Source organism: Coenobita brevimanus, chromosome 109 (assembly GCF_032717465.1).
Source record: "Coenobita brevimanus isolate Jiangsu-jjx chromosome 109, ASM3271746v2, whole genome shotgun sequence".
Taxonomy (NCBI): domain Eukaryota; kingdom Metazoa; phylum Arthropoda; class Malacostraca; order Decapoda; family Coenobitidae; genus Coenobita; species Coenobita brevimanus.
The window spans coordinates 19,448,228-19,468,128 of record NC_137062.1 but is presented as its reverse complement, the minus strand read 5'-3'; the positions used below and the strand labels follow the sequence as shown (position 1 = coordinate 19,468,128).

General features: G+C 41.5%; 1 protein-coding gene across 1 annotated transcript in view; it reads left to right on the top strand.

Annotated features, from left to right (window-relative positions):
• The window catches only part of LOC145417092 (uncharacterized), a 46,021-nt gene extending 26,390 nt beyond the window's left edge, over positions 1 to 19,631 (top strand). The window contains exons 5-6 of the mRNA XM_080285885.1: positions 17,780 to 17,978; positions 19,536 to 19,631. Coding sequence (XP_080142011.1) covers positions 17,780 to 17,978; positions 19,536 to 19,631 — 295 coding nt within the window. The remainder of the gene's footprint in view (positions 1 to 17,779; positions 17,979 to 19,535) is intronic.
• Positions 19,632 to 19,901: the final 270 nt, after the last annotated feature.

Here is a 19,901-nt window from a genome sequence, read left to right as displayed (position 1 = left end):
TTCTTCCATACCTTCTCCATTATACTACAGCATCATAAGCAGGAAACAGCTAGGAAACGAGTTGAAGTAAGTTTGTCATCATTAAAGTAACCTACTGCATATCACCACCACCATCGTTATCCATGCAGTAATCATTATACCGGTGATGGTAACCTACATCACCATCATCATATCAGTCACCTTCATAGTAACCTTCTGCATATCACCACCACAACATCATCATCATCATCACGACTCCATTTAACAGCATACTGTTACGTCCCAGTCCCCACACTGCCACAGGCTCCAACAGCATTAGTATAGGAAGGACGTTGCCCAGTGAGTTGTTCTTATGGTCAGCCTTTAGGTGTGCAGTACACAAGATCAGCTGAGGCGAAAATAAACACTGGCTCCTTAAAGTTCACTGTCTTTATTTTCCAAGGAAGTCCACTTCATGCTTTCCAACTTCACTGTTCTCACAAGCACTGGAGCTATACACACTTTGCTAACTTGTATTACACTTAATGATTGAGAACAATTTACTGTTAATACACTTAATGCTTGCTAACACTTCAAAGTTATTACACTTAATGCTTGACAACACTTCACAGTTAATACACTTAAAGCTTGACACTTCACTGTTTTCTCAACTTCCAATGATATACAAACTTCAGTAACCCTTCACTGTTTGCCACTGTTTTTACAGGTACCGAAAGTACACAATCTTCACTGATACTACACTGACACTGCACTACACCAAAACCGACTGCACTTCATACAAACTGACCTGAAACCCGACTAAATTTGTAATAATCTCTACCCCATCTTATATAAGCTTGCATTGTTCGAGAAACGTCTACATTTTACGAGTGTACTCTCGACGGGCAACAGTTGCCAACTCGGAAACAGCCCAAAACATGCTAGAGTTGTCTCACATACATAACACTCTAAAGTCATTAACCATACGAACTTAAACTACAAAATTCAACAAGCACTCACTTAAATAAAACATTATAGAGAAAAAGAGCACAAAAATTTATGTACAACTTACGAAATAACTACGCTCTCAAACAGCATGCAAACTGGCAACTCTGAAGACTCGTACAGGAACTTACGGTACAAGAAACGTCTCGAAGGTCCGAGACTACCTAACTGGCAAATCCCCCTTCATAACACAACCCCTTCCCTAGTTCTTTGTCGTCCCAACAAAACTACACAGTATATACAAACATAAACCCTAATCCTAATGAAACATCCAACTGTACACAAAATAATCTCTCAGCTTATTAGGTCTTCTTCATCAGATGCTATCCCTGTCCCTGCAGAACAGCAGCATTTCTTCCTGTGATTCCCATTCCTACTACACTGCATGTCGTCTGTTCTTCTGTCTTCTTGCATGCTATTCATCAAGATTCTCCTGCATTTCCTCAGTGGCGGAACTTCATGGGAAAAACTGGCTGGCTGTTGCGTCTCGTCACCAGCCTTCACCAATGTACCCTCATCTTTCTCATGTGAACTCTCACAGCTGAAGTGTCCCACCTCACCACATGTCCAACACGCTTTTGTTGCAACTGAAGAACTCCTTGCACTGCTCTGTTCTTGTTCCTTCTTCCATTTGTGGCAATCTTCCTTCTTGTGCCCCGACTTCCCGCAGAACCAGCCTCCTCCTCCGGTCTTCTCCTGTTCCCTCTTCCACTTGTAGCAGTCCTCTCTTCTGTGTCCTGGCTTTTCACAGTACCAGCAACTTCCCTCAAATTTTTCCTTTTCACAAACCTGCCCCTTTCTTACCTTGAATCCTGCACTACGACCTGCCTGAAAGATGGATGTACTTGACCTGACGTACAAGCCTTGATTAGTGCTTCTTGCGTGCTTCTTGATTGTGCCTGCTTCACTTGCACTTTCAACTCTGCACTGTCAAGAGCATCGATGAACTGGTCCCTCAGTAGAATAGCCAACAGGTTAGGTGCTGCTCCACGGTACGCCTTATATGCCATACTCTCCAGGTCACGAGCAAGCTGCTGTAGGGATTCTCCTTGAGCCCGTACACGGCTCCGAAATCTTGCTCTATAAACCTCAGTCTGGTACATGGTTCCATATCTGTGCTCCAGCACTTTTCAAGGGAATGATAACTGTTCCTCTCCGTCACTTACATCTGACCCAGAATTTCCATTGCAGCACCCTTAAGGCTAGTAGTAAGCTGCACCGCCCTCTGCCTATCATCCCAACCATTCTGATCCGCAACTCAGTCTGTGCACGGTAAGCTTCCCAAGATACTCTACCATCAAATTCCTGAGGTTTCTTTTTAACTGGACCCCCATTATAGCCATGCACTTTTACATGTTTGGGGCCTAAAAACTGGGGCATCATAAATGAGGCCAGGACTTAAATCACCTACATTCTGATTATTCAACCCTGTGCTGCTACCTTTAGATGCTTGGGATCCGTCAAGATTCACCATACGCTGTCCATTTCTTTCATATGTTCCCTGTACACTAAGCTGAGGCTCAGCAGTGCAGTATTTCTCTACGGCCTCAGTTTTCTCACTGATTATCTTCACATGGTCAACTACATGCTTCAACTAGTTATCTACATGCCGTCTGCACTCCATCACTATTTCCTCACTAATTGACTTCAACTGGTCTTCTATATGCTGTCTGCACTTCACCACTATTCCCTCACTAATCTTCAATTGGTTGTCCTCATGCTGTCTGCACTCTGTCATTATTCCCTCGCTCATCTTCAGCTGGTTTTCCAAATGCTGTTTGCACTCCATCACTATTTCCTCACTAACAGTCTTCAACTGTTCGTCTACATGCCTTTTACACTCTATCACATTATTTCTTACCTCATACTACTGCTGCCGTAGCTCAGCATATACCTCTTCCTTCAATCGTTCCTGTTCTTCATTTCCCCCATGAAAGCATCTAGCTGTCCTTGCATTCTTAGCTGTAATTCCCTCTGTTGCTCCTGTAGTGCCTCCTGAAGCTCAACATATACCTCTTCCTTCAATCGTTCCTGTTCTTCATTTTCCCCGTGAAAGCATCTAGCTGTCCTTGCATTCTCATCTGTAATTCCCTCTGTTGCTCCTGTAGTGCCTTCTGAAGCTGTTCATATAATTCTTTCTGTTCTTCGTTCTGTGCCTGCAATTGTGCTTTGATTTCTTTCTTCTGTGCCTGTAATTCTTCTTCGAGCTTTTTCTGTCCTTCGTTCTGTCCTTGTAGTTATTCTTCGATTTCTTTTCTGAGCTTTTTCTGTTCTTCACTTTGTGATTGTAATTGTTCTTTGAGTTCTTTCTTATCTGCCTTTAATTGTTCTTCAAGCCTTTTCTGTCCTTCACTTTGTGCTTGTAATTGTTCTTTGTGTTCTTCACGTTGTCCCTCTATTAGCATCACGATTGTCGCCAGAGAAATTTCCCCCTCCTGCCCAGCTCTAGAGCTTGTCTTCACACCTTCCGCTTCCATGTCGAAGGTTAGACTCGTTGCAGCCCTGAAATAATCCCACACTCCTGACACCAGTGTTACGTCCCAGTCCCCACACTGCCACAGGCTCCAACAGCACTAGTACAGAAGGACGTTGCCCAGTGAGTTGTTCTTCCTATGGTCAGCCTTTAGGTGTGCAGTACACAAGATCAGCTGAGGCGAAAATAAACACTGGCTCCTTAAAGTTCACTGTCTTTATTTTCCAAGGAAGTCCACTTCATGCTTTCCAACTTCACTGTTCTCACAAGCACTGGAGCTATACATACTTTACTAACTTTTATTACACTTAATGCTTGACAACAATTTACTGTTAGAACACTTAATGCTTGCTAACACTTCAAAGTTATTACACTTAATGCTTGACAACACTTCACAGTTATTACACTTAATGCTTGACACTTCACTGTTTCCTCAACTTCCAATGATATACAAACTTCAATAACCCGTCACTGTTTGCCACTGTTTTTACAAGTACCGAAAGTACACAATCTTCTCTGATACTACACTGACACTGCACTACACCAAAACCGACTGCACTTCACACAAACTGACTTGAAACCCGACTATATTTGTAATAATCTCTACCCCATCTTACATAAGCTTGCATTGTTCGAGAAACGTCTACATTTTACGAGTGTACTCTCGACGGGCAACAGTTGCCAACTCGGAAACAGCCCAAAACATGCTAGAGTTGTCTCACATACTGTAATAAGGTGACCAGAGTCCCGCTTTTAGGCGGGGCAGTCCCGCTTTTTGGACGTCCGTCCCGCTTTTTAAATTGTGACTAGAATGTCCCGCTTTTTAAGCAAATTATCTTAATTGTCCTGCTTTTAGAAAATTACTATTGCATTAGATATAACTTGACCTTCTTTTATGAAATCAGGATAAATCAGAAAACTTATTCATAATCATAACCAAATGAAATACCGAATTATTAATATAAAATCTGTAATACTCACTAGCTGGTAACTTGGGTCAACTCATTCACTGTACCGTACGGTATGTTCAGATTTCTTATGAGACGTTAGTGTTTGATTAGCAGCCTCAGGTTGAGGTGTAGCGCAGCAGCGGTCTCTGTCACATTAGTCAGTACACACACACACAACACACACACACACACACACACACACACACACACACACACACACACACACACACACACACACACACACGTGTCCCGCTTTTACCTCCAATAAATCTGGTCACCTTACACATACATAACACTCTAAAATCATTAACCATACGAATTTAAGCTACATAATTTAACATGCACTCACTTAAATAAAACATTATAGAGAAAAAGAGCACAAAAATTAATGTACAACTTACGAAATAACTACGCTCTCAAACAGCATGCAAACTGGCAACCCTGAGACTCATACAGGAACTTATGTTACAAGAAACGTCTCGAAGGTCCGAGACTACCTAACTGGCAAATCTCCCTTCATAACATTACTTATCAGTGGTAGCTGACATCACTATTACCATAATAATAATCACCATCGTCATTAGCATCACAGCTACCAGAATTAGGTACGTTAGATCACAGCCACCACTATATTACAGCATCACTAGCTACAAGAGAGGTAGGAGGCGAGATGAAGTAATGTGCAGCGGCCTGGGACTCTACTACATCTAGAATGAGTTCAAACCCTCAACCTTCTTTCTTTGCTGTTTCCTCTTCAGTATTTCCTTTTTGCCTCCCATTATCTTCTTTTTCTTTTCTGTGTTTACCCTTTTGTTTCTCTAGCCTTATTTCCCACTATTTATGTTTCTCTCCCCTTATTTTTTTCTGTTATTTTCTTATTTTCTTTATTGCGGGTTTTCTTTCGTCCTTGCTTTCTCCGCAAACACCATGAGCAACAAGAGAGGTAAGAGGCAAGATAAAGGTGGAGCGGCCTCGAACTCCACTACACTTGTACCAACTTAACACCTTTGCCGCTTTATCTCATTTTCTTTCCATCTCCCAACCTTTCTTTCCTTTTATTCATTTCATATTTTGTTTCTTTCTCTTCCTCCAATTCTTCCTAGTTCTTTCTGTTTCCTTCATTCTTTCCGCTTCTTTTTGTCATTTCTTTTCCCCTTTTCTCCTTTCTTTTTCATTTCCATTCCTTGTGTTTTTTTCTTTCGTATTCTCTCTCTCTCTCTCTCTCTCTCTCTCCTTTCTTTGTTTATGATATATTGCAGGAATTATTGATCAAGGTAAGTAGTAGGCCATATCAAGTAAGGTGTAGCTGCCTGGGACACACGTATAGGTGTCTGTGCCCGTATTAATAAAAACTCCTAGAAGTAAAAGTTCCTTTCAAAGTGAAATTTTGGCTCCTAACTTCTAGAAGTACTCCTAAAAGTTACTTTCAACTCCTAAGTTTACTCGTAAAATCGCTAAAAAAATAAAAGTCCTCCACAAGGAATTTTAAGGAGTTAGGAGGGCTTTTAGTGACAGTAAACACAGTAGCTGCGTCCCTCAAACACCAAGAGACAAGACAACATAGACCATGGCTGACCGACACCATCCACCACGCAGAAATTTTCGAGCTCGGAAGGATGCATTCATGGAATATGATGATCAAGAACTTGTAAGAAGGTGCCGTTTCGATCGTGAGGGCATTCTGTTTATTACTGATTTAGTAAGAGATGTACTGGAAAGGCCCACACATCGAAACCATCCTCTCACACCCGAGATGAAAGTGTTGATACTATTAAGGTACCTTGCAACTGGAAAAATGCAGCAGTGTAATTGTGTTGACTTTGGACCATCGCAGCCATCAGTGAGCAATGTGATAACGGAAACACTCTATGCTCTAACTGCTCCACACATTGTTAAGAGGTTTGTGAAGGTCCCTCGTACACTCCCTCCGTCCAGTTTCTCTTTCTCCTGAATTTATCTGCAGCCGTGGAATCTTGAAATTGTGCCATTGTTGCCGATGGTAGTGTCATAAAGACTTTGTAGTTACTTGTAGAGAAGTATATTTTAGACTTGTGGTCGAGCGGCTTTTATATCTTGTAGTAGCTTCCCCACCAAATGTCATGTAGTGACAGGAGAGGTAAAGAATAGTATGGGACTATTTTTATTTTGTCTTGGAAATATTAACAAGTCTCTCACACGGAACGAATATAAGTCCCGGGTAGCTACCTCCCTGTCTCGCTATCTGTCTCTCTCTCTCAAATCGCTAAGCCCTTCTTCCGTGACCCGTCTCTAGGGTCGCTTGTCTCCTTCTACTCTCTCTTTCCTAAAATCTGGTGTAGCAGGGGTGTGTCACGTGTGTTCCTCGTGGATGGAAAGCTTAAGGAGCCTGTGTGTGAGTATGTGTGTATATGTGTGTGCATGGTTACCAGATCTTTGTTCACGAGAGGACTGCTGACAGCTAACTGCATCATCTCCTTACTGGCCGCTGTCGTCAGCTTTCCTCAGTGTTAAGAGTGTGTAAGCATGTTTAGCACTGCTCAATTCTCGCAGATACAACACCTTCTCATCATCTGACTCCCTGCTTCTATCTATCTATTTATCTATCTATCTATTATGTAGTCCTACCTTTGCTCGGCCGCGCGAAAATGGCGTACCATCGACATTTAATAGTTATAACATATTAATACATACTACATACACATTATAATGAACTTATAAGCTAATTAAGTGAAATACATAATATTGTAAAGTAACATAATTGTATGAATATTGTATACATATATTATTCATAGTAAATAGTGATTATTCAGTAATATTACATTTTAAATAAGTTGTATACATATTTGAAATAATGCATTAAAGTAAATTATTTAACTGTAATACAGTATGTACTTGGGTTATTATAGTGAAATGCATACATGCAAGAATAAAAATAGTTTAAAATTAAGATTATTGTAAGAGTTATTAATATTTCATTCAAAGATAATGGTACTGGTCTGCCATATATGGGTCATTCTTCTTTGTATTATTATTATTATAATTATTATTATTTTTTTTTTATATATAATTAATACTATATACAAAATATATACACTTCACTCAGGGTGGTTAACTGTGATGTTAACTCTCCCCCCACTAAATAATGACTCCAAATTAGCAATTCTTGCATGCATTCTGTGCATTGCGAACAGCAGTACTGCAACTACAATGCAGATGATTATAAAGACAGAAGGTGCTTGGCTATACACATAATATGGGTTGAACATACTCAAACTCAAATCTTCCCAGGGCTTCATTGTTTCATTGATCAGCTGCATAGTTTCAAACTTAGGTGAAGTCAGCTTAATACTTGTGCTCATGTTTAAGTTCATATTAGGCAGTGGGTGGAAATGTTTGTGTGTATGGTTGATAATGGCGTAGTGATTGATGGTGGAAAAAGTAGACATGGATGGTGTAAATACCGCACAGTAGTCTGGTGCTATGTATAATCCTGAGGCTGATGTATGAGATGGTGGTATATCTGGACAGACTATGTAAACTGATGTGTTATGAGGGAAATAAAAAAACTGTGAGTGTCCAATGCGTTGATGGTGTACAAGTTTATCTGGAGCAAAAGTGAAGTTGCAATGATGATGAATATTGTTATTGCTGATGATAGCCATTTCACAAGGGACTGTATCAGTAGGCTGAAACGTGAAAATGTACGCAGGACAAAGATGAACAGCATGTAAGGATGTGCGGCACTTTCGTTCAATCGTTGACTCACTTGCGAAAGTGACAGTGTCTCGTCTCTTGGAGACCATGATGAGTTCGGTGTCTGTGTTGATGTTGATGATGACCAAAGTGTTGTTATTTTTATAGGGAAAAGGGTGTATTTGGTATACTGTGAACAGGTCTTCAGTGATGAATGGTACTTGAACTATCACTGATGTTGGTGTTAGTGTTGCTTCTAAGTACGGGTAATATTGCATAAATTCCCTACTGCGGAACAATGGCTTCAATTTATGTTTATGTATGCCTTGACTAACTATCTGACGTAGCTCATGAACTGGGAGTAAGTCATTTGTGATCTTGCCATCACCAGCATTCGAAATTCCTTGCATAAGTGCCCTGAAACGATCTCTAGTGTTCTCTAATTGTAGTAGAATCGTGTCAATATGTTCTGTGATGATGGAGAAGTGCTGGAAAAGAGTAACGTTGCCCTCTAATTCATTTATTTTATCTACACTCTCGAGAGCTACGTTTTCTGCTTGTTTCAGATTTTTCAAAATTGTCTTCATTGCTGAGTTCTGTCCTGTGATGAATTTATCCTGGTAAATTAGTACCTGAGCTATCTTATTAAATTTGTTGTTTATTTCTTTAAGGTCATCCTCTGTAGCCAGTCCAAAGATGTTCCCAAGAACTGCGCCGCCCAGATCGAACAAACCGCGCTTTTGGCGAGTACGTGTGATATTGTTCCTGTCGCTCAGTATATACCTCCGTTCCATAAGATGGGAGATCTTGGATCATGACGAGCATAGTTGACTTCGCCTGTTCTAGTTTCCATTTCGCTAACTTCACCATTTCATCCACTTCCTTGGTGTTATGTGCTTGTGAAACATAATTCCCTATCTTGAAGTCCAGAGTTCGCATCGGCGTCGCAAGTCTTTCTAGATAAGTAGGTAAGTCATACAAGTAATCTAGACTTATTTCAGTACTCATGACGTCCTTGACGATTGTAGTCGTGGCCGTTGGAGCTATGAGGCATCCTTGTCGTACTATATGCTTGGGGTCTAGGTGCGCATATACTCTTACTATGTATAGGAGAATCCATAGCATAAGTCCCTTCATCGTAACCTACCGAAAAAAAAATCTATTAATTTCCTATAAAGCTGTGGTTGATGATAGTGATGATGTGCATTACGGTTGACTGTTATTTCATTTATAGGAGTTTAAATCGATATTTAATTCTCGTAAATGATGTACTGTAGATTCATTGGAATAGTTGCACCTATGTTCGAATGGTTGGTATATGACCTTAATTTCTTTTTGTAATCATTGTTGTGTTCTTGCTTGGTTTCTTGAGGTACGTTCACCTGTTCGGTTGTATCCGAGGCTGAATAATTATGGGATAATTCCCTTGAAACTCGTTTTAAATGGTCAATATGAACTTGTTTCTCCTCGCCACTTGAAAGTGACTTAATTAAAACTTTGTTTGCCTTTATGTTAATTACTCTGTATGGGCCCTCAAATTTTGGGGATAATTTATTGTCTCTCGTATGAATGATACCGTAAACAATGTCTCCTAAGCTGATAGGTGAATCTTTTGCCTTCTCGTTAAATGCCTCCGTCATTTCTTCCTTGGACATCGTTAATTGTTTTTTGACTCTTTTGTGAATGTCCTGGAATTCACGTAATCGGAGTTTAGAGTAATCATCGTAATTGTATATAGGCATGCTGTCACCTTCTAGGAGCTCATATGGTAATTTTTTATCTGTGCCATATATAATGAAATGTGGTGTGTCACCGATGGATTTATTTATAGACCCATTAACCCGCCCAGTCCCGGCCACTTTTTGACTACTGGTACCCCCCAATCCCGGGCAATTTTTGACCTTTTTGTTTTTTGCTAAAACTTTCGCTTTTGGTGAGAAACATCGAAAATTCATAGAGAAATCGCTCACCTGAGGTTTAAAATACTCATTACAGGTAGGAGAGCCTCCTTACTTTACTGAGTTTTCTATCAGGCTGGCGCCAAAGAAAACGAGTTCTATGGGAGGATAACTATTTCACACCACTCATAAACGGTATTTATTTATCTACTGTTACGAATTTATATGTAGTACAAAAGTATATTGGTTTTCAAGCAGTAATATAGGCATTATAAGCATTGTTTCACTCGCTAATACCTGACCTTTTTTTGCCACATTACCTGATCATCATTTCTAACTGTTTCTTCCTCTAAAGCTATGTAAAGTTTGTCCTCCACATTGTCATTGATTGGGGAATCACTCTGGCCCTGAATTTCGTACCGTGGCATGACATGGCTATACTGGCCAGGTCACTGATAACAGGTGAATTGCTGAGAAAAGGGCATGCAGGGGGGGGAGGAGGTCATGCTGGGTAAGGCATTGTCTCTGCCTGGCATCTTGTTGAGGCAGGTGTCCCGTGTATACGTACCAAAAATGACTCGCGAAAATTGAAAATTGTGGAAATTATGAACCTTGCAATTGCAGGACGTTGAAGTACGTCCTCGGGATTAGCTGTGACAAAACGTGAGGACGTGGAAGTACGTCCTCGGGACGGCACGGGTTAATTGAGGCTTCTACTCTGGGAATCCAATCATCCCAGCTTGCATAATTTTCACTGAGAATGTGTCGTAGCACATCTAATACCTTTTTATTTTGTCTCTCTACCAACCCATTCGATGCTGGGTGATAGGCCAAAACGTTAACCTTTTTGATGTATTGTTTACATATTTCTTGTAAGATCTCAGAATTAAATTCTCCTCCATTATCACTTATTAATACCTTTGGGGTAGTAAAGCGACATATTACATTATCTGTTATTGTCTTTGCTACTGTCTCTGCTGTCTTATCTTTAATTGGAGCTAAAATGACATAACGGGAAAAATGATCCGTTGCTACGAATAAGTATAGGTTATTATTGTATGATAATGGCATCTTGAGTAAATCAACAGCGACAACGTCCCATGGTTGATGTGGTACAGGGTAATTACCCATCGGTGCAGGTGTGATTGGGTATCCTTTGTGTTTCGCACATGATTCACATCTGTCTATATGATTGCTTATATCTTTTCGTAATGAAGGCCAGTAATATAATAGCTGGGCTTGGTTGAATGTCTTATCCTTTCCAGGATGTCCTGCATGTGGGCTGTCGTGTATCAATCGTAATACTTGGGGTATCATGTCATTAGGTACTACCAACTGGTTAGTATTTCTTTGGCGTTTTGGTTGTTTAGAGTTAATTTTGTATAATGTATTATTGACCATTGTGAATTGTTCAAGTTGGACATGCAGTTTGGGTAATTGTATGTCATCTCCACTTTCTAACTTGTATATTACTTTAGACCATATTGGGTCAAGTCTTTCTGCCTTTGCGATATCCTCGTGGTTTGGGATATTTCCTTTGAGATCTAACGCCGCGACCTGAATTGTGTTCGGGTTCCTAGATAATGCATCAGCTACTATGTTCATTTTACCTTGTATATAATGAATTTGTACATTGTAATTTTCAACTGTACATTTCCATCTTGCTCTCCTCCCAGAAAGGAGTTTTTCTTTAAATATACCCACCAGTGGTTTATGGTCGGTGAATAAGTGGATTTCGTAACCATATACGAAATCTCGAAACTTTTGTAATGCAAAATCACTGCAAGTGCCTCTTAGTCTGTAGTGCAATAATTTTTCTCCGCACCTCTTGTTTGTCTGCTGGCAAATGCAATTGGTTGATTCTTTCCTCTTTTATCTTCCTGCATCAGTACAACCCCTAATCCTTTAACTGATACGTCTGTACAAATAAGAAATGATTTTGTGTAATCCGGATATGCTAAACAAGGTGCATTTGTTAGTTTAATTTTTAGATTGTTAAATGCCCTTTTTTGTTCTTCTTCCCATTGGAATACAGCATCTTTTTTGAGTAGTTGGAATAAAGGAAAGGCTATATGAGAGAACTGTGGTACGAATGACCTATAGTACCCAGCCAGACCTAAAAATTGTCTAACTTCGTCAGTCGTAGTGGGTTCAGGAAAATCTCTCACTGCCTGTATTTTGTCATCAGTGGTGTGAATACCATCAGACCTTAATTTGTGGCCTAAGAAATTTATTTCCTTAAAGCAAAATTTGCATTTAGAAAGTTTAATTTTTAATCCAGCATCACTAAGCTTTTGTAAGAGTAAGTCTAATTTCCTGAGATGATCCTTAATATTCTTTGTTGCGATTATAATATCGTCAAGATAAACAAATATTCCTTGTCCTAAAATTCCGGACAATACGTGATTCATAAGACGCTGGAATGTGCCTGGGGCTATCCTCAGTCCCATTGGCATTCTTGTATATTGATAATGTCCTCTGTTTGTTGAAAAGGCAGTGTATTTACGTGACTCCTTAGATACCGGAATCTGATAGTAGCCGTTTAGGAGATCGATGGTCGAGAATATATTATTCTCAGGACCAATATTCTGTAGAACATTGCTTAGCAATGGCATGGGAAATCTGTCTGGGATTGTGTGATTATTTAGTTTACGGTAATCTACTACCGCACGCATTTCTCCATTTCGTTTGGGAACGAAGAATAAGGGGGCATTCCAAGGGGAGACTGAAGGCTCAATAATTCCAAGTTTTAACATTTCATCGACATACTGATTTGCAAGTGTACGTTGGGAGTGTGGTATGCGGTAAGCTGGTACGAAAATTGGTGGTGTTTCTGGGTGCACATTAATCATGTGATTAATCAAGTTAGTACACCCTAATTGTTCTCCGGGCAATGCTACGGTGTCCCTGTGTGTTTCCAGCAGGGTTAACAAATCATTTTCTTCATCAAATTCACCTGAGTGAATTAAATTCTCTTTATTCTTTCTCTATCCGTAGATTTTATCTCACTTGTTACTCCAGCTATAACTATTTCCTTCACAGGGGCGGGACATTTTTCAATATTAACTATGCAAGTTCCCTTTTTCAACTGAACTTCCCCATTCATGTGATTAATTATGACTATCTGAGTTTGCCCTTCGTCGTTCGTATGACATAATGCGTTTTCTACTGACAATCCCTTTACTTTACATAATTCTTCTAAGACAAGAACACTACTATTCCGTAATTTGCTCTTTATGGTAACCTTCATGTATGAATTAGGTGGCATAACTAAATCATTAGTGAGATGGGCTGGAAAAATTGATAAATCAGTACTGTTATCTGGGTCACTAATTCTGGAGGATGGGGTTGGTGGTGGGAGTAGATCTATACACTCATCTGTTTGTGTATGTTTGTTTAAGCCTTTAATATTACCAATTCTTTTTGGCTCTCTTCTACCAATCGGTGAGGGCTCTGAAGTTATTTCCTCCATGAATTCATTATCAAAGTCTATTCCATTCATTTGTGGGAGTATAGTTATGTTCTCAGTTCTCATGGATCTTAAGCCCAGTAACATATGAGCTTTAATTGCTAAGTTTTCAACGATATAGAAAAATGCAGAGAATGGTCTTGTAGTTTCTGTGAAACTGAGATTTAATCTTATCATACCCTTCACTGTAATCTCTTGTCCATCTACTGTGTATAAATCTAAATCAGCTTCATCCAGAAAAGTTACTTTCTTTTTATTTTTAAGAATTCTATTTAGTTCTTCATGTGTTATTAAGTTCACTGGAGAGCCTGTATCTAAAAATAAGGAAACGTTTTGATCCTCACATACAGCTGGTATCAAGATACACTCATTTCCCAACATGCCTCCTATGTGAAGTTTAGCCTTGTTCTTCTTTACGTTTGTTCGTTTTTTGTCATGACTTGGTCTTCCCCCGATTTGAATATAGACACAATTTTTTCTACTGTTTTGCAATCACTGGTCCAGTGCCCTTGGTATCTATGATGCCTACAGTAAGGACCAAATCCTTGTGTCTTTTGTTTGTCCTCTTTTGCCTTGATAAAGCATTCATACCTTGTGTGTCCTGGTTTTGCACAATAATGACATAAAATGGACCTATCCCTTGACTGTGACCTACGAGGTGATTTCCCATAAGAAGTGTTGTTTATGGCGCGAGACCTGCTCGGGCTACACGAAAACTTATGAAACTGCCTGTAGGAAGGCGTCTGTGAACGAGGCCTTGTCACGTTTGCTTGTTTGGCCTGCCTGATTTCTGGTCGCGATCGATTTCGTTCTCTGTTTGGGGTCGGTGTAGATGTTTTCACAGCTGATACTGTCTCAGGTACCCTCATTCTACCAGAATGTGCATGTGTGTCGACCATACCTGCTTTACTGCACTGCATCTCTACCTCGTTCATTAAGTCTAGCAAGCACATTCCTGGGGTGTACGCGATCGTCTTGGCGATCTTAAGGGTCCTATCAGGTAATTTACACAAGGCAGCTACATAACCAATGATGTCCATGACGGGGTCTGGGGACATCTTTCCATCATCTGTTATCCAATTAGAATTTTCCAATGTAGCTAATAATGTTCTCTTGATTGTGCAGACATCAGCAGTTATTTCACTGAGCACATGGTTTGTAGTGTGCTCCCTTACAAGATCTACAATTTTATGTAATTCTGGAATTATACCTGGCAAGAAGTTCATACCTCCAGAAAATTTCTTCAGAAATTCAGTTTTAAATTCATCATATGTCCTAGCACGATGGAGCTTGTCGGAGCGAAGCAAGTTGCTCGCTGGACATCTTTCCTGGCTTATGCAAGATGAAAAAATAGCAATTTTCTCTTGTTCATCTAGTATGTGGCGCTTGATGAACATTTGTTCGCACTGACTGACTAATGAAATGACATCAATGCGATCTTTGTCTGTGCCAGAGAATTTTGGGGCAGTTTTATCCTCGTGATACACAAACACGTGAGGTGTGGTTGTTAGATCAGCGGTATTTGTTTCTTGATTCATTTTTTCTGTTTGCTCTGTTAATTCAACTTGGACGTGTTTATCGTTGTGTGAGGGAATGGTGGAATAGGTACGACCGGACCGGTGAACCCTGTTAAGTATATTGGCATACATGTGCAAGGCAGCGGCAAAGTCCACACTCTCTACGTCAGAGGGGGTTTCCCACTCAGCATCCGAAACTGCCGTATTTGTTTCTTGATCTTTAGTGTGTGGTGAGGTTTGTACAAGGGGTGGGCTGCCTTGAGGCTCTCTTAATTGTGAGTCTGTTGTTGTGGCAATTTGTGTGTCATCTGGTGTGTTGCCTTGGGGCTCTCTTAATTGTGAGTCTGTTGTTGTGGCAAATTGTGTGTCATCTGGTATTAACGTGGGTGGTGGCGAAAAAATTCCTGTCATTAAGATATGGTGTTATGAAATACGCCTCTTGTTTATTTATGTCCTAGCAAAATAGATGAGTAAATAAGTTGAATATAGCTAATTTTAGCACTGAGAAGAAATGAGTAAGTATAATTTTACCCACTTGATACAGATCGTAGAGGTGTGTCGATACAAAAGTCGATCTCGGAAGAAAAATACAGGTTTGATTGAAGATCTCTTGATAATTTTATTGGTGTGTTGATGGACGATATTACTCAGGAAATTCCATGGCCTGGTGCTTGTGGTGGTTAACAGCTGTCCCAGGCAAACCTCAGCATAGAACGTCGAATTTCCAACTTAACTGTGAAAATAAATGAGTATGAGTAGGAGCTATGTGAATAATGAGTAATGAGTAGTGGGTGAGAAGTGCCTGGTGTCAGTCACACGTTGCTTGGCGTTGTGATGTCATCTCAGCACATGGTGACGTCGGCTTCCCACACTGGTAGCTGTGGTGAGTGAATGAGTAGCGATGAGTAACTTGAGTGAAGACGAGTGAGTAAGATGAGTTGTGAATATGGACTTGGTGTTTGCTTCGTCGTCTTGACCTCTGCACTCCTGCGTAAGCGTTGGGGGTTGGGTGGATGTAGCAGAGAGAGGAGGGTGAGGTCTGGTGGTTATGAGTCGTGTCTCACTCTTCGTTTGTTTTGTTGTTCTTCCTCGAGGTATTTGTGGTCCTTTTTCCTTGTGATTTACTCGTTGTAGGATGAAGACTGCCGCTACTTGTAGGTGCGTGTAGAAGGTTATCCAGACGACGTAGAGTTGTTAATTGTAGTTGATTGTAGATGGTTGTAGTTCGCTGGTTCGTCGTAGAAATTGCAAGATCGTATCAATATTTTGTTAAACTACTTGCAAGGCGTCGTGTGATCTCTTCACCTCTGCATCAGCATGATGATCGGGGAGACGGAGGGGGCTGGTTGGAGAGAACTGTCAGGAGCTGGTTGTAAGTTGTTGGTTGTGAGAGGTATTCTTGTTTTCAATCTTGATATTTTGTAGGAATTCAATGTTGATTCGTAGACGAGGTTCGTATACGTTCGCTGCTACCAAATGTCATAAAAGACTTTGTAGTTCCTTTGTGGTTACTTGTAGTTGAGTTATATATATATTAGACTTGTGGACGAGCGGTTATTATACTGGAGTAGCTTCGTGAGTAGCTAATCTGGATCTGGCCAAGATAAGAGCCTATGCGAGAAAACGAATGAAGACTAGATTACTGAGAGACTGATAGATACTGACATATTTAAAATGTTGTAGGAAACAGAATATGAACGGTAAAAATTCAATGATTACAGTTCTGGAAAAAAAAAAATCTGCACTGGAGGAGAGTTGTGATAAGTGACAGGTTAGTTGAAAGATTGATTTCTTTGGGTGATCTCAAAAATAAATAAATAAATAAACAAATAAAGGCAAGGAAATGGAGACTAAGAGAAAGGACGATCAACATACTGAATCTTTAGAAAGGTACAATATTGGGTAGAGGCTGGCAAGAAAGCTAAAATGTTAGAAGAGAAGGATGTGGGAAAACGACACCTGCTGCAAGACTGAAAAAAATGGAAGTGTAAAAGTGAAGTGCAAAACAGAGTGAAAGAGCATGATTATAGAAAGTTAAATGTAAGGGAAAACTTGTATGATTATTATGTTGGAAAACTGGAGTACCGGAAGAGAAGACAACTGTGACATGAGGACAAAAAGGTTAATATGATATACAATGAATGACCAAGAAAAAAGACCACCAAAACTCTCTCTCTCTCTCTCTCTCTCTCTCTCTCTCTCTCTCTCTCTCGTTGAAAAGGTCAGTGTTACAATACTGCCTTTCTTTTGCAGGTAAGGTGTGCTAACTCTGCCTCATCTCATCATCTGTATCATGTCTTCGTATCATATCGTCACAGCGTCACCGCCGGGTAACCTTAACAGCGTTGCAGGTGGTGAGTGATATCCTTACAATTTCAGGCAGACTCATAGTAAAAGAGTGGATAGGGTTTCAGGCCATTATATTAAACTGAACGTTTAGTGAACTGGAAATAAGCAATATTCATGAAAAGTTATGCTCATGCACACAGACATACTTAAACATACTTTGCCATTTGTGTACTTAAATCCGAAAAAAAAAAAACACACACACACACACGGGGAAAAAATCAGCTGAATTTTTTTTAAAGCAACGAAACGTCTAGAGAAACACAAACAGGCGTTATTATATAAATTCCATAGATCATTGTAAGTAAAATACCCTGTAAAGTGAACCTACAATACTTGAAAAATAGGTAGATAGACTGATAGATTGAAAAAGCTCTTGGCCTCGCCCAGAAACAAGGGTAGTAACCACAACTTTTGGGTATGACTGTATACAGTAAAGCCTCATATGCCTATACAAAAGAGCTCAAAGTTTTGACTTTATTTGTTTCCAGATTAGGCCCTTTGAAATTCCTTAGGTTTGAGCAAAACTCAAAAATGGAGAAGAAAGAAGCCAGTGCTGTGATCAAGTATATGGAAAAAATGGGTATGACCCCCAAGGAACTCCATGAAGACATGGTCAACGCTCTTGGTGAGAACTCTCCTTGCTATTCCGCCACAGAGAAATGGGCTGCTGATTTCAAGCGATGCAGGGTGTTTTGTTTTGTGAGATATTCGTCCCAGTTTCCTGGGACACGGGCAAACAGAGAGCCCGTCACAGGTGCGCACTACTTGCGCGAACTTGCTTTATCGAGGTGGAGGGTAATTCCTTACCGTAGTAAGTAATATTTTAAGTGGAGCATGGGCAACAATGCCAGCAGCGTCCCTAAAGATATCACCAGTTCGGGCTAGGGCCGAGTCGAGCTCAGACCTGAGCCTGGTGGTGGCTGGGCAGTCCAGAAGATAATGCAAAAGGGGCTCCTCACAGCTTGCCAAGCAATGTTCACACGGGTCTGGCTCCATACCCCTAATTTGCTTGTAGCAAAGAAACCCAAGACGCAATCTTCGAAGTCGGACTACAATAAAATTAGGTAGTCCTGGGGGGAGCGACAGAAGGGAATACAACGTGGCAGTAGCATACCATTTTGCAGAGCAAGAGCCCTCCGTGACCCAGAGTTGATGGTCCTCTAGGGATAGTCTTCCTATGGTGGCAGTGAGAGTGCGGATGAGGTGCGAGGGACTAGGGCGTAATGGGAATGTAATGTCTGGGAGATCGCAAGCTGAGCGCGCCGCGTCATCAGCACGCTCGTTGCCACTAATTCCCACATGTCCCGGAAGCCAGTGAAGGTTAATTATTGCGCCCCTATGGACAAGGAGTGACGCAAATGTATGAATCGCTGTGAGGAGAAAGACGTTGTCATGCAGCGAGAAGGATCGTAATCTCTGAATGGAGGAAAGAGAGTCTGTGTGGATTATGACTCGATTGCGACGATGGTGGTGAGCATGGCGCAAAGCACCCAGGATAGCAGCAAGTTCCGCCTGGAAAGCGGAGATACCTGAAGAGAGTCGCCAAGCTTCCACTATTTGCCCAGAGACAAAGGCCGCTCCAGCTGCGCCATTAGGGGAAACAGAGCCATCAGTGTAGTAGATGGCTGAGTCTGGTGAGGCCAGAGCTGCCACCCTACTGAGACCCTCCTGGCGAAGGAGTGCTGGAATCAAGGAGCGGGGTTTAGCCTCCGATGGACCAAAAATATTAAAAAGGGGAGGATCCCATGGCGGTGGATCAACGTATCCAGGAAAGGGAGAGTCGGGATCTTGACAGAGGCTCGCAGCAGCTCCCAAACCATGGATGGCAGCGGCCGTGGTGCGGGCCCAGTCACGCTGAGGGGCCGGCTCGGGTGGGCGGCAGAGAAGGCGTTTTAGGAGGGCAGAGACAGGCAGGTGAGGCAGGCACTGGATCAGCTTCAGGGTGACTACTGCCGCTCGCAACACAATGCGATGGGCCAGAGACGGCAGCCCACCCTCCATACGCAGATTGACCAGTCGGGTCCAGCGTGGAGCACCCAGCATAATGCGGAGGGCATCATTCTGGATGACCTCCAGAGATCTAGCGACTGGCGGAGCAAGGCCCGTCAAGCAGATGGCGCTGTAGTCCACCAAGGATCGGACTGCGTGTATATAAAAAGTCCGTAGGACGGAATATGATGCCCCCAAACTCCGCCTGGACAGATAGCGGAGAGCAGCCATGCGGGTGGATGCACGCTCCCTCAGGTACCGAACATGGCAGGCAAAGTTGAGACCCGTGTCAAGCCAGACCCCCAAGTACCGATGTGCAGTGACCATGGAGAGCTGATGGCCACCGAGTAGCAGTGGAAAGTCTGGGGGGCGGAGTCCAAATGGCAGGCACTTGGTCTTCAGGATGTTAATTTTTAGGCCTAACTCGGCACACTTGGCATGGAGCCGAGAAAGGGCCAAGTCTGCCTGTCGAAAACAATCCCGTCTAGTAAAAATGAGGGCAAGATCGTCTGCATAACAGAGGAGGGTGACGCCAGGCCCATAATCGATGGTTAAGAGCCCCTCCATAAGGATATTAAACAGGAGGGGGCTTAGTACGCTCCCCTGGGGCGTGCCATTAAA